Source organism: Bos taurus, chromosome 23 (assembly GCF_002263795.3).
Source record: "Bos taurus isolate L1 Dominette 01449 registration number 42190680 breed Hereford chromosome 23, ARS-UCD2.0, whole genome shotgun sequence".
Classification (NCBI taxonomy): Eukaryota; Metazoa; Chordata; class Mammalia; order Artiodactyla; family Bovidae; genus Bos; species Bos taurus.
The window spans coordinates 50,621,430-50,632,958 of record NC_037350.1 but is presented as its reverse complement, the minus strand read 5'-3'; the positions used below and the strand labels follow the sequence as shown (position 1 = coordinate 50,632,958).

The following is an 11,529-nucleotide window of genomic DNA, read 5'->3' as shown; positions in this document are numbered from 1 at the left end:
GGAGCGAAGGGCGTGTGGGCGGGGCTTATGCCGGGGCGGGACGCCGAGCGCGAGGAGAGGTCCAGACAGGTCGGGGGCGGGGCTGCGCTCCGGAGAGAGGAGGGGAGGGGCGTGGCCTCGGCGCTCGTGGGCGGGGCATGGGCGGGGCCCCGCCGGCCTTGCCCCCGCGTCCTGCCCAGAGGAGAGCGTCTGCATTGTCCGCTCGCGACGCCTGCGAGTGCGTAGTCCGCGCGGCCGGATCGTGGCGTGGACGCCGGACGTTCTCCCAGAGGGAAGTCTCGTCCTGCCGGTCGTCTCGGGCGTTTTGGCCGAGGTGAGTGTCCGCGCTCTCCGGGGGCCGCTTCCCGGGACCGGGGTCTCCGCGGGCTTCCACCCCCGCGTGCCCAAGCTTCCCCCTGCACTTGCGAGGCCTGGGGCGCAGGTGTGCGCAGGCCCGTCACTGCCCCCAGCCGCTGCCCTCCGCCCTGGACTCGGCCCGCGCTGACCCCACGCGCGGACGGCAAGGGGCCGCCTGGGGTCGGCGAGCGGGCGGCGCGGAGACCAGGCCTGGGCCCTCGGGGTTCCGGCTCGGCCTTTGCCCCGGGTGCCAGGACCCGAAACTCAGCTTCTCCAACCTTAGTCCCTGAGAATCTCAGCCAGAAAATCCAAGAAGTGGGACATGTATGTGGTGTGTGCTTCCTGCGCCGATGTTTATGGTTCTAGGGGGATGGAGGGAACACGAGAGGAGCGATCGAGGAGGCTGGAACGAAATAGAGTGCATAAAAGGTGTCAGTGCGTTTGGTGTGGCCTGATGTACGTAGTTTAGCAGCCGCACGCTTCTGTTTTCCTGTCGGCCTGATAAGGGCACCCTCTCCACGGAAGAAGACGGCTCTCCCTGCTGTGGCGCAAGGTCAGTGGGGAAGTGCTGGGCAAGTGGCCTGCTTCTTGAGCCTCAGTTTCTCATTCTGTACAACTAGGAGAATTGGACCCCACGAGGAGTCAGAACTCCAAGGCCTCCAGCGGCCTGGCAGGTGACGTGACTAGGTACACTGGACCAGGCAGCGCGATAAGGGGATGCCTCCCCTGCTGTCAGCACTGAAATGAAAGCTTTTCTTCCTAAACCAGACTGTCTTTGGGCCCTGACCCCGGGGAATTCAGGACCAGGTGCTCCCTGAGTCTGCAGCCCATCACTCTCTGGACATGCTCCGGGGGCTTCTGCTAGGCTCAGGATAAAGTCCTCACCCCTGCACTACTGACCCACCCAGCCCTTGGACGGAATCTCCCACCACCCAGCTCTGTTGTAACCACATGTCCACCGTGTAGGCTCTCTGAGCACCCCAGGCCAGTCCCAACGCTGCCTCACGCTTGCTGTTCCCCTGCCTCAGCCTGCCCACGGCTGCATGCTCAGCTGCCCACCGTGTCTCCCCACCTCCCTTAGCATTTGTTTCCTCTTCTAGGTCGTTGGCATCACTGAGCGTGACCGTGCCTGAGAGCTCAGGGCCCCCTGCACACCCTCTTCTCGGCAGGATTCAGAGAGAAAATACCCATCTTCCTGGGACATGGCAGGTGACTATTAGCTATGGGGGAGTTAAACTTTGTTAAAAGAAAAATTTAGTAGAAATTGAATACTTTGTTATAAAAACTCCAGACAACACTGGTGTATAAAACTTGTTTATAATGTGGACTGCTACCTGGAATTATCTTGTTTTGTATTTTCTTACTTGTTTTATTGTTCATTTCAGCCCCACCAAAGTAGAATGCTTACCTTGTCTTTGCTTTGCCTCCAGCCTCTGGGATGACCCCTTGGGACATCATAGCCGCTCAGTCAATAGATATGGAGTGACTGAGCCCCAAGAGTGACCATGGTTAGAAATACCGCATGACTCATGCATCCCATTGTGACATTTTTTTGTTCAACACCATAGCATGAAAATCCTTGCATTTCATAACATAAAAATTCACGTTATTTTACGCATATGTTGTACATTAGGGTTTCTCACCTGCGGCGCTGCTGGCATCAGCGCTCTGTCGGGGGCCTGTCCCCAGCTGCGTTCCGCAGCAGCCTTGCTCTCTGTCTTCCACGACCCAGCAGCGCCTCCCTCCAGATGCCACAGCCAAGAAATGTCTCCAGATGTTGTGAAACACTCCCTGGGAGGTAGCACTCCCTGGCTGAGAACCATCAGTGTGGATATTTCATTTGTATCCTGTTTCCCGTTAAGCCCCCAAGTTCCTTTATAACAAATGAGTCTGAGAAGTTAAAACTGTTAATCATTAATTTCACTCGTGCAGTTCAGCCTTTACACTCTGCTGAGTGCCCCAAAGCTCTTTGCTTCAAACTAACATTTATATTTTCTCCTTAAGGGCCTAAACAGAATAATATGGATCAAGAGTTTAAATATCTTAGTTTTAAGAGGTTCCCACAGAAAATTTAAACACATCCCCACAGCTGCCTTCTAGAAGGAACTGGTACGTGACCTTGGAGAATGTCCTGAAGGAGGACAGTGCAGCTGCAGCTGCTGCTGCTGCTAAGTCGCTTCAGTCGTGTCCGACTCTGTGCGACCCCACAGACGGCAGCCCACCAGGCTCCGCCGTCCCTGGGGTTCTCCAGGCAAGAACACTGGAGTGGGTTGCCATTTCCTTCTCCAATGCGTGAAAGTGAAGTCACTCAGTTGTGTCTGACTCTTTGTGACCCCGTGGACTGCAGCCTCCTAGGCTCTTCTGTCCATGGGATTTTCCAGGCAAGAGTACTGGAGGGGGGTGCCATTGCCTTCTCTGTGCAGCTTCAGAGATTGTTGGTATGAATGACACCGCCAGGTAGTGGATGGAGCCTCTGTTGTTAGGCTGTCCACTGAAGCCGGGCTTAATATAGGCCCTGCCTTCCCATGGGACTCAGGATCTGATTTTTTTTTTTTTAAAATACCTTATGTGTCAGTTTTCAGCGGAGACGAAGGAAGCAGAGCTGTGTGTCAGCGACTGGCCTGCCAACAAGGGGTTAGCACAAAAGATTAGTCACAGTGGTTTCTTATTCTGAGCTTAGGCAACGTGGCTAAAGCGTCTCCTGGTGGATAACCAGAGTAGATTGGGCTTTGAAAGAATGCAGTCATGTCATTCTTGGGGAGTCGTAACTGGACTCCTGTGTTAGTAAACTCAAGTAGTAAACTCAAGTAAACTCAAGTGAGCTGATACAACCAGGTTCCTAAAATGCTCCTTGTTTTACAGCCGTCTCCCGTAAAAAGCGTTGGTCTTCCATACTTAGCTTCAACCGTTGTGTGCGCCCTCTTGTCAGCTTGGTCCTTGTGGAGCTTTGACAGAGAGGAATTATTCTTCAAGACAAATGGTTTCTTGTCTGGGTTTAGGTAAGAAAGTGCTCATCGTCTACGCACACCAAGAGCCCAGGTCTTTGAACGGGTCCCTGAAGGACGTGGCGGTGGCTGAACTGAGCCAGCAGGGCTGCAGCGTCATCGTTTCGGACCTCTATGCCATGAACTTTGAGCCCAGGGCCACAGGGAAGGATATCACTGGTGAGTCATAAATGCTCTGGGTTTTTTTTTTTTTAACTTTCTTGGGGAATCTCCACACTGTTCCGCACGGTGGCTTCACTTTACGCCAGCCGCACGAGGGTCCGCCGTCCTCCACGTCCTCACCAGCGCTGGGTGTGTCTTGTCTTGCTGACGGCCATTCTGACCGGCAAGAGGTGGTATCTCGCCGTGGTTTTGCTTTGTGTCCCTGATAATCAGTGATGTTGAGCGTCTTTTCACATGCCTGTTGGCCATCTGTGTTTTCCTCAGAAAGATACCTGTTCAAATCCTCTGCCCGTTTTTAAATCAGATTGTTAGGAGATTTTTGCCTTCTTTGAATTATTTTTTTAATTAAAAAAGTTTGTAAACAAAACTCATCATTGGACGTGATGTACAAGTCTCATGTGGAAAAGGTCTGCAGTGCGTGGCTTTTCCTGCACGCCCAGCCAGCCAGCTTCTCTGCTCCCACAGGAACCAGGGTCTCCCACCGCCTCTGCATCTTTCTGGGGCGAGTTTGTGCTGTCTCTGGGTGTGCCTAAAGCAATTCACAGTATAACGGCTTTTCTCTCCGCTTTTTAAAAATGGGAACATGCGTTCCCACGAGTTGTTTTGCGTGTTGCTGTCTCTTTCTGCCTCAGAACCCCCGTTGTCTGGAGGCACCGCGGTTTCCGTAGTGCGCACTCAGGCCGTGTCGGCTGCTTCTCTCTTTGGCTGTGATAGCAGGACTGCGGCAAGAACGGTGGCCGGCGCTTTCCTGCGTGTGCGAGTAGACGGAGCTGCTGGGCAGGGGGAATGTGTGTCTCGAATGTTCATAGACAATATCAAACTGCTTTCCGTGAGTGCTGTACCAGCTCACTCTCCAGCCCACAGTGCTCGCAAGTGCTCGTTTCCTTGTTTTACCGAGTTTTTGATAACTGCCAATCAGACAGGTGGAAAATGGTCTCTGGTATAGGGTTTGAAATATGAATTGTAAATCCATTTATACCTAATTTTTGTTTTGGCTTTGCTGTGGTGGCTTCTCTTTTAATTTAGACCTGTGCATTTTGTGTTATATAAACTCGAAGCTTATTTTTTTTAAGGTGCTATAGTATTTGGCAGGTTCCACTTTTTAAAGTTAAATACTTTCTCTACTCAGAATTTCTCTCAATGTGTGATGTGAGGTGTGGATTCAGTTTTTCCCAAGTATGTACTCATCCCCATTTATTACATTATCTAGCTGTTTGCCTTGACTTAAAAGCCGCCCTTGTTGTGACGTGAATTCCCATGTTTTGGCGTCTTCTGCCTTTGTGCGCTGGTTTGTTTTCCTGTCCATGACTCAGCACCATATGACTTTCATTATTTTGGCAAATCATTTACTATCTCATAGAGTTAGGTCACCTTCATTTGTCTTACTTTTTTTTACAGCTACTTTGACTTTTCCATAAAGATTTTTTGAATTATCTTTCCAGATTGTTGACTGAAAAAATAAAAAGCACACCATGCCAGCTGTGCTGTGCTTAGTCACTCAGTCATGTCCGACTCTTTGTGACCCCGTGGACTGTACCTCACCAGGCTCCTCTGTCCATGGAGTTCGCCAAGCAAGAAGACTGGAGTGGGTTGCCATGCCCTCCTCCAGGGGGCGCCCCCAACCCAGGGATCAAACCCAGGCCTCCCGCATTGTGGGCAGATTCTTCATTGTCTGAACCACCAGGAAAGACAGCTGTGAGTTAAGTTTTGTGTGGGGTAAAGTGAGGACTATGGCCTGGGAGATGGCCTCTCGGCTATCTCTGAAACTGCTCCAGAGAGGTGGAGGGAAGGTCAGGATGTGTGGGATTTGGTGAAGAGGGGTCATGCAGTCATCAGGCGCTCATTTTGGCAGAAGATTGCTGCTAGCCATGAGGAGCAGATGCCACCGTTAATGATTTTAGTGCTTTAAAGACATGAAGACTTACAAGAATTGGGCTCAGAAAACCTTCTGAAAACACCTATCTGAAGGCATGTTTTTCTACTTTTTCCCGGAGCACAGAGCGCCTCATTCCTGATCTCCACCCTGAACTCCTTCCAGGGGGGTGTTGGAGATCAATGGCTACAGCAGCTTGTGACTTAATCCCTATAGAGCAGATGGCAAGCTCCAGCCTTTAGTTGGCAAGATTCTAAAGGTAACGGATTGTTTACAGCGGAACTTCAGTGCCACATCTTTCTGTTCCAGCAACAGGCGTGGTTCCTCATGTGATCACGTTCTTTTATAACCCTCCAGGTGTATTTATGAGTTCTCTTCACGCAGATCTTGCATAAATCTTACTTACTGGGTTTTGTTCCTCTACATGAAGAGGACTGATCTGTGCATGTCTGTGTGCGTGCATGCATGCGGCTGCTACAACTTTCTCACTGTTTGTAGTTTTAAGCCAATTCTCTGGGTCTTTCCTGATACACAGTCAAACCATCTGCAAGTAATAATTTCACCCGTGCCTTTCCAGTAATTCCCAGTAAATTAAATACCTTTAGGTCCCTCCTGTTTGCAATTGTGTTAACAAGACTCCAGATTTAGCATTTAGTACTGGTGGTAATGGTTGTATCCTTGCCTCTCCTTGTCTTCCTTCCCTTTTAATAAACCAAACAGCTCTTTTCACTGAAAAGCAACAGAGCAGGGGCTGGGGAGGCACAGAGTATTGTGTGCTGGGGCCACTGGCGTTTCAGGGAATCAGGTAAGACACGGGCTCTGCAGAAACAGCATTTTAAGTGTGGTAAACAGTGGGCAGAGGGTGAACACTAGCAGCCCCTTCACACACCCTCCTTGTCCCGCGGCCCCAAGGTCAAGCAGGCAGAACTCTTTGGTGTGGCTCATTGTAGATCTTACTCCAGATGTTAACAAAGCGCACATTCCTGTAGAGCTTAGGAGCTCTGTAGATACAGGTACAAACAGGGATTTACTCCTTCAGAGGAGCTTTCAGGAGTCTTATTAACGACCGTGTCACTTCAGGGTACATGTTATAACTTACCAGTTCCCATGTTGATTTAGCTTTGTCTCCATCTTTGGTTTCAATCTGTGAGTCAATATGTCTGCATGACTCTGGATTTCCTGCCTTACTAAAAAGTGCATCCACACCCACACATATAAAACATCCCCGTTTCCCCGACGCTTGCACACCTCTGCTCTGCTCTCACCTTTAAACTCTACCTGGAGTACATGTGGCCCACATACGTGTTATCTGTTTACCACTCTCAGCAGCACACAGAGGCCGCGGTGGGCTCCACACCTGGGGGTGGCAGCCTGCCTGAGACACAGGCTCTCCTCCTTGTGGGCTCTGGTCAGCACACAACCTCACGCACAGAAGGGTCCCAGCCAAGCTTTTGAGTGAAGGTGAGGCCCGGGGAGTCTGGGCCCTGGGATGCTCTCGGCCGTGGTGCCCAAAGGTGGGGCCGGCTCTACTCAGGCCACCCTGAAGGCCTGTGTGCTGGGGGGCCACCCTGAGCCCCCCACTCCTCTCTGGTCGCTTGGGAATTACCTGGCCCCTCGTGTTGTTATGAAAGGTAGAAACAGCCTGTTACGATGAGGTTAGAGCCCAGTGAGGTACGAGGAGACCCTCAACCACCAGTTAACAGGGGGCAGTGCTTAGGCGAGTCGTGCTGCTGGACAGGAACCCACCGAGGCCTCGTCTTTCCGTTTAACTGTGGGGGTCCTGCCTCAGGGCCCAGCCCTGCTGCTGCCTGAGCCCACCCCTGCAACCAGGCCTGCTCCAGAATTGCTGAGGCCACAGCTTTTTCAGAGCTGAATCGAGAAAATGGCTGTTTCCTGCATAAACCATGGGCCCCCTCTGCAACCCATGTGCACGCAGAGCTGAGCCCCCGTGGCCGAGCTGCAGCCCTGCAGCCAGGCCACCCGCGGCCCCCGGCCTCCCGCCCTGGCCCGGCAGCTCCCCGAGGCCTGCCTCTGGCCAGCGCTGCGGTCCCCTGTGTATCACGCACTGGAGCCCCCTCCCCTCCGGTCCTCCACACCGCCTGCAGAACTCCTGCTCCATCGTCAAATCCCCGTGACGCTTTGCTCACCTGCTGCCCACATGGGCGAGGCCCCCGCGTCTGGGCAGTGAGGTCCGTGTGCCATGGGGCTGCCCTGAGCTCACTGCCCTGTCGTGCTCCGTGTTAATCATGTGGTTATTTGTCCCTCCTGGACTCTGGCCCCTCGAAGGTGAGGACCCTAGCTGTTCCTCTGTGTCCACAGTCTGACCCCAGGGCCCACCCCCCGGTCAGGTCTCAGTGACCTTGCTGGGGGGCGTCCAGGCAGCAGTGTCACTGTGGGGCTGGCGGGCCGTGGATGTCCCGCTGAGTGGGAGCCTTTGTCCTGCTTCCCAGGCACCCTCTCCAACCCTGGCTTCTTCAACTATGGCGTGGAGGCCCACAAGGCCTACAAGAAGCAGTCTCTGAGCAGTGACATCATTGAGGAGCAGAAGAAGCTTCAGGAGGCCAACCTGGTGATATTCCAGGTTGGTTTTCCCTTTCGTTGCTGTACCGGCTCTGTGTGCAGACTCTGTCCAGAGACGCTGCTGGCCACGGTGTACGGCCCCCAGCGCGGGTTCCCTTCCCCCTCTGGGAACGGGTTGTTGCCTGTGTTCGTCTCTTTTCCCTGACACTGTCATTGGACGCGGTGTTGGGGCTTCTGTGGGGACCACAGTGGCTCCAGGGAGACCTCCCTGCTGCAGTGTGGAGTCAGGCTCAGCTCCTCAGAACCCCTGGGCCCAACTCCCAGATGCCACGTCTCACCCCAGGCGGAGAGGGGGCAGGCTCCTTCCCGCACCCTCCCCCTGGCCCCGTGGTTGGGGTCATGGTTCTGCTGCCCCAGAGTGGGCTCAGTCAGGGGCCCGCAGTCGCGACGTCAGGGGGACCCAGAGCCACCTGCGGCAGCCACCAAAACACTGTCAGCCCTGCCCGCCCAGCCCGCCGCCGCCGCCACCCTACACACCTCAGAGCAGGGGGAAGAGCTGCCCACGCGTGTGGCCCCAGGGGGCACCCGCCTGCCCAGGCTGGAGAGGGGGCGGCACCCCCGAAGCCCCAGGCAGACGGACACCCCAGCACCCCCTCCTGCTCCCCCACAGTTCCCGCTGTACTGGTTCAGCGTGCCCGCCGTGCTGAAGGGCTGGATGGACAGGGTGCTCTGTCAGGGCTTTGCCTTCGACTTCCCCGGCTCCTACGATGACGGCTTCCTCAAGGTATGACCCCTACCCACCGGGATGAGGGACCCTTGTCCATCAGAGAAGGACGGGGCATCTCAGCAAGTCACCTCTGGTTTGCCTTTGTTAACCAAACTCCCACGGAGCACCATCTGTGTGCAGGGCTTACACGGGTGAGAAAGCACGGCTCCTGGGGTCACAGCCCTTTCCTCCAGCAAAGGGTGCAGGGTGTCCACGTCCGGCGGCGTGCTCTGCCAGGGGTCTGGGGCACCTGCCCTGCAGCGTGGACTCGTGCCTGGCCATGCACCTGTTCGCCTCTCAGCACCTGGACCCACCTTGAAAGCAGGATAACCCTAGTGGATGGTGGACCCAGCCGCTGCACAGGATGTGGTAGCTGTGGATTTCCTGTGCAAGCAGATGATGTTCAAGTTCCAAAAGCCTCAGAAAACAAGTGTGCACAAACAGAGCGCTGAGACGTGAGAGGTGTCTCAGGCTGTGAAGAGACTCAGCCCTTTGCTGACCAGCCCCGGGAGCCTGGCCCTGCTGGCCGCAGGCGTCATGCACCCTCCCAGCCAACCCCTGCACCCACACCCCCGAAGCCCACTCCCCCAGCATCAGGCCTGTTAGCGCTGTCCATCCAGCCCACTCCCTCTGGCTGCCCCTCCCCTGCCCTGTCAGATGTCGCTGTCGCCTGCCGCTGGGCCGGACAGAGATGGGAGTGTGTGTCCGTCCATTAGGGAAGGTGGGGCGGGGGAGCTGGCCTCGGTTTCCCTCCAGTCACTATAGATGACCCTCCCTGGGGTCCACACCCAATCCCGTGCTGTCCTCCACAGGGTAAGCTGGCCATCCTGTCCTTAACCACAGGCGGCACGGCCAGCATGTTCTCCAAGACTGGGGTGAACGGAGACTTCCGGTACTTCCTGTGGCCCCTCCAGGTATGCGCCCCCCACACACAGCTCTCCTAGCTCCTCCCGGGTGAGAGGGGGGCCTGAAGGCCAGGCCATGCTGACTCCCCTGGAAACAGGATATCATAACCTCTTAGCCTTTTGGATGTTTTACTTGGCAGCCCTGAAAAGGTTGCCTGATGGAGAAAACTCTGTGATCATGAGAACCTTTGATGCTATTTGGCCAGAGGCCAAGCCGAGCCCGGTTGGCCGGTATCCGCTCTGGGTAAACAGGAGCCCTGAGGTGGCTCCGTGTGTCATGAGCTTCAATTCTTCCTGCTTTAAAACTCTTCACATTTGTTTCAGTTTGCAAAAGTACATATGGGAACAAAGAGACTGTGAAAAAGAGAAATTCAGTTCTCTTAATGCCTTTGAAAACAATCACTTTCAATGATTTAATGTATTTCCTTACAGCCCATGTATATTCTTTTTAAAAAACATTTATCCACGTATTTATTTGGCTGAGCCAGGTCTCCACCAGGGCATGCAGACTCCTCAGCTGTGGCATGCTCACCCTCAGCTGCAGCACATGGGATCCAGGCGCCTGCACGGGGAGCATGGAGTGCCGGCCACTGGGCTGGCTGGACCAGGGAGGGCCCTGTGTTCTTACACATGTCCATTTGATGACTCAGCCTATCATATTTCTTTCTTTTCTTACATGAACAGTGCACCGCAAGTACTGCTTCACATTTCTTGTTGTTACACCTAACACATGTCTTGAGCAGCCTTCCGTGGTGGCACATTTAGCTGGAATAGCCTCATTCAGGGCTCCCTGGTGGCTCAGTTGGTAAACAATCCACCTGCAATGCCGGAGACCCTAGTTTGATTCCTGGGTCGGGAAGATCCCCTGGATAAGGAATAGGCTACCCTATTCTACCCTACAGTATTCTGGCCTGTATAGTCCATGGGGTTGCACAGTCCGGCATGACTGAGCAACTTTCCCTTTCATGAGTTGCCATAATTTACCTAAGCAATCAAAACAATAAAACTTAGTGTGCGACTCAGCAGCAGAGATTAGACAGCTGTGTCGGAGCCACCCAGCACTCGCTGCCCCCCAGGAGCGGCCAGGCCCTGAGGCTGCAGGGCAGCGCCCGCATTCTCGGCTCCCTGGTGGTGGGAGGTTCTCTGAGCTCCCTGGAGGCCAGCTGTGCACGTTCTCCCGGTGACTGAGCGGTGGGCGGCTTCTCACCGCGCTCCCCTGTTTGCGCTGTAGCACGGCACACTGCACTTCTGCGGATTTAAAGTCCTTGCCCCTCAGATCAGTTTTGGTCCTGAAATGGCGTCCGAAGAAGAAAGAAAGAGGATGGTGGCCTCCTGGGCGCAGAGGCTGAAGACCCTCTGGGAGGAGGAGCCCATCCAGTGCTCGCCCCCGTGGTACTTTGGGCAGTGACGGAGGCCACGCCACACTGCGGGGGCCACACGGGAGCTGTGACGCGTGTAATGCCACTCAGGCGCATGTAATAAAGGATGTCACGACAGCCAGGGTGTGACTGTGTCTCCAGGGTCCTGCGGGCTGGCTCCCACCCCCCGCTGGCTGTCCCAGATTCTCTGCTGAGGGGTGGCAGGTCCTTCTCCCAGGCTCGCTTTTTGTTTCTAATACCTTTCCTTCTCCTTTATTCAGCCTTCGCAGGTAGTGTTTGTCTGTAGTTTTGGCACGAAACTGGATTTGTTAGATATTTGTTTTATTCTGCAACTGACTTGAATTTCTGTTTTTCAGAGGAAAATGTAATCTGTTCACAGCTTGTGTCGTAGTGCTCTGTTTAAACTTCTTGTGCATTTTTCTTTTTATATCATGAGTGTTAAGTTTTAATTGAGCACTACTCAGCATCTCTTTACAATTCCTGAGGGCCGGTTACTAAGTGAGGGCACCGGCCTTAGTGAGAAGGCGTCTGTCAGTGTGCACGAGTCCCGGGAATGGGACTGGCCGTGGCCCCGAGGTGCGGG

At 54.3% G+C, this 11,529-nt stretch overlaps 1 protein-coding gene across 6 annotated transcripts; it reads left to right on the top strand.

Moving 5' to 3' along the window:
- The first annotated feature begins 154 nt into the window (after positions 1-154).
- On the top strand, positions 155-11,067 carry NQO2 (N-ribosyldihydronicotinamide:quinone reductase 2). Of its 6 annotated transcripts, none has more exons than XM_005223859.5 (8): positions 155-313; positions 957-1,023; positions 1,437-1,545; positions 3,336-3,500; positions 7,827-7,957; positions 8,567-8,680; positions 9,475-9,576; positions 10,799-11,063. In XM_005223859.5, the coding sequence occupies exons 3-8, from the start codon at positions 1,539-1,541 to the stop codon at positions 10,973-10,975; spliced, it is 696 nt and encodes a 231-aa protein (XP_005223916.1). In that variant the 5' UTR covers positions 155-313; positions 957-1,023; positions 1,437-1,538; the 3' UTR covers positions 10,976-11,063. The 6 variants fall into 6 exon arrangements, with proteins under 6 accessions (XP_005223916.1, XP_005223915.1, XP_005223914.1 ...); XM_005223858.5 differs by having other exon boundaries at positions 957-1,143; XM_005223857.5 differs by lacking the exon at positions 957-1,023 and adding an exon at positions 703-889.
- Positions 11,068-11,529: the final 462 nt, after the last annotated feature.

Coding starts and splice junctions, on each gene's coding strand:
- NQO2 (NM_001034323.2), top strand. Junction 8,681..9,474: donor ACGATGACGGCTTCCTCAAG/GTATGACCCCTA, acceptor TGTCCTCCACAG/GGTAAGCTGGCCATCCTGTC. Junction 9,577..10,798: donor ACTTCCTGTGGCCCCTCCAG/GTATGCGCCCCC, acceptor TTTGCGCTGTAG/CACGGCACACTGCACTTCTG.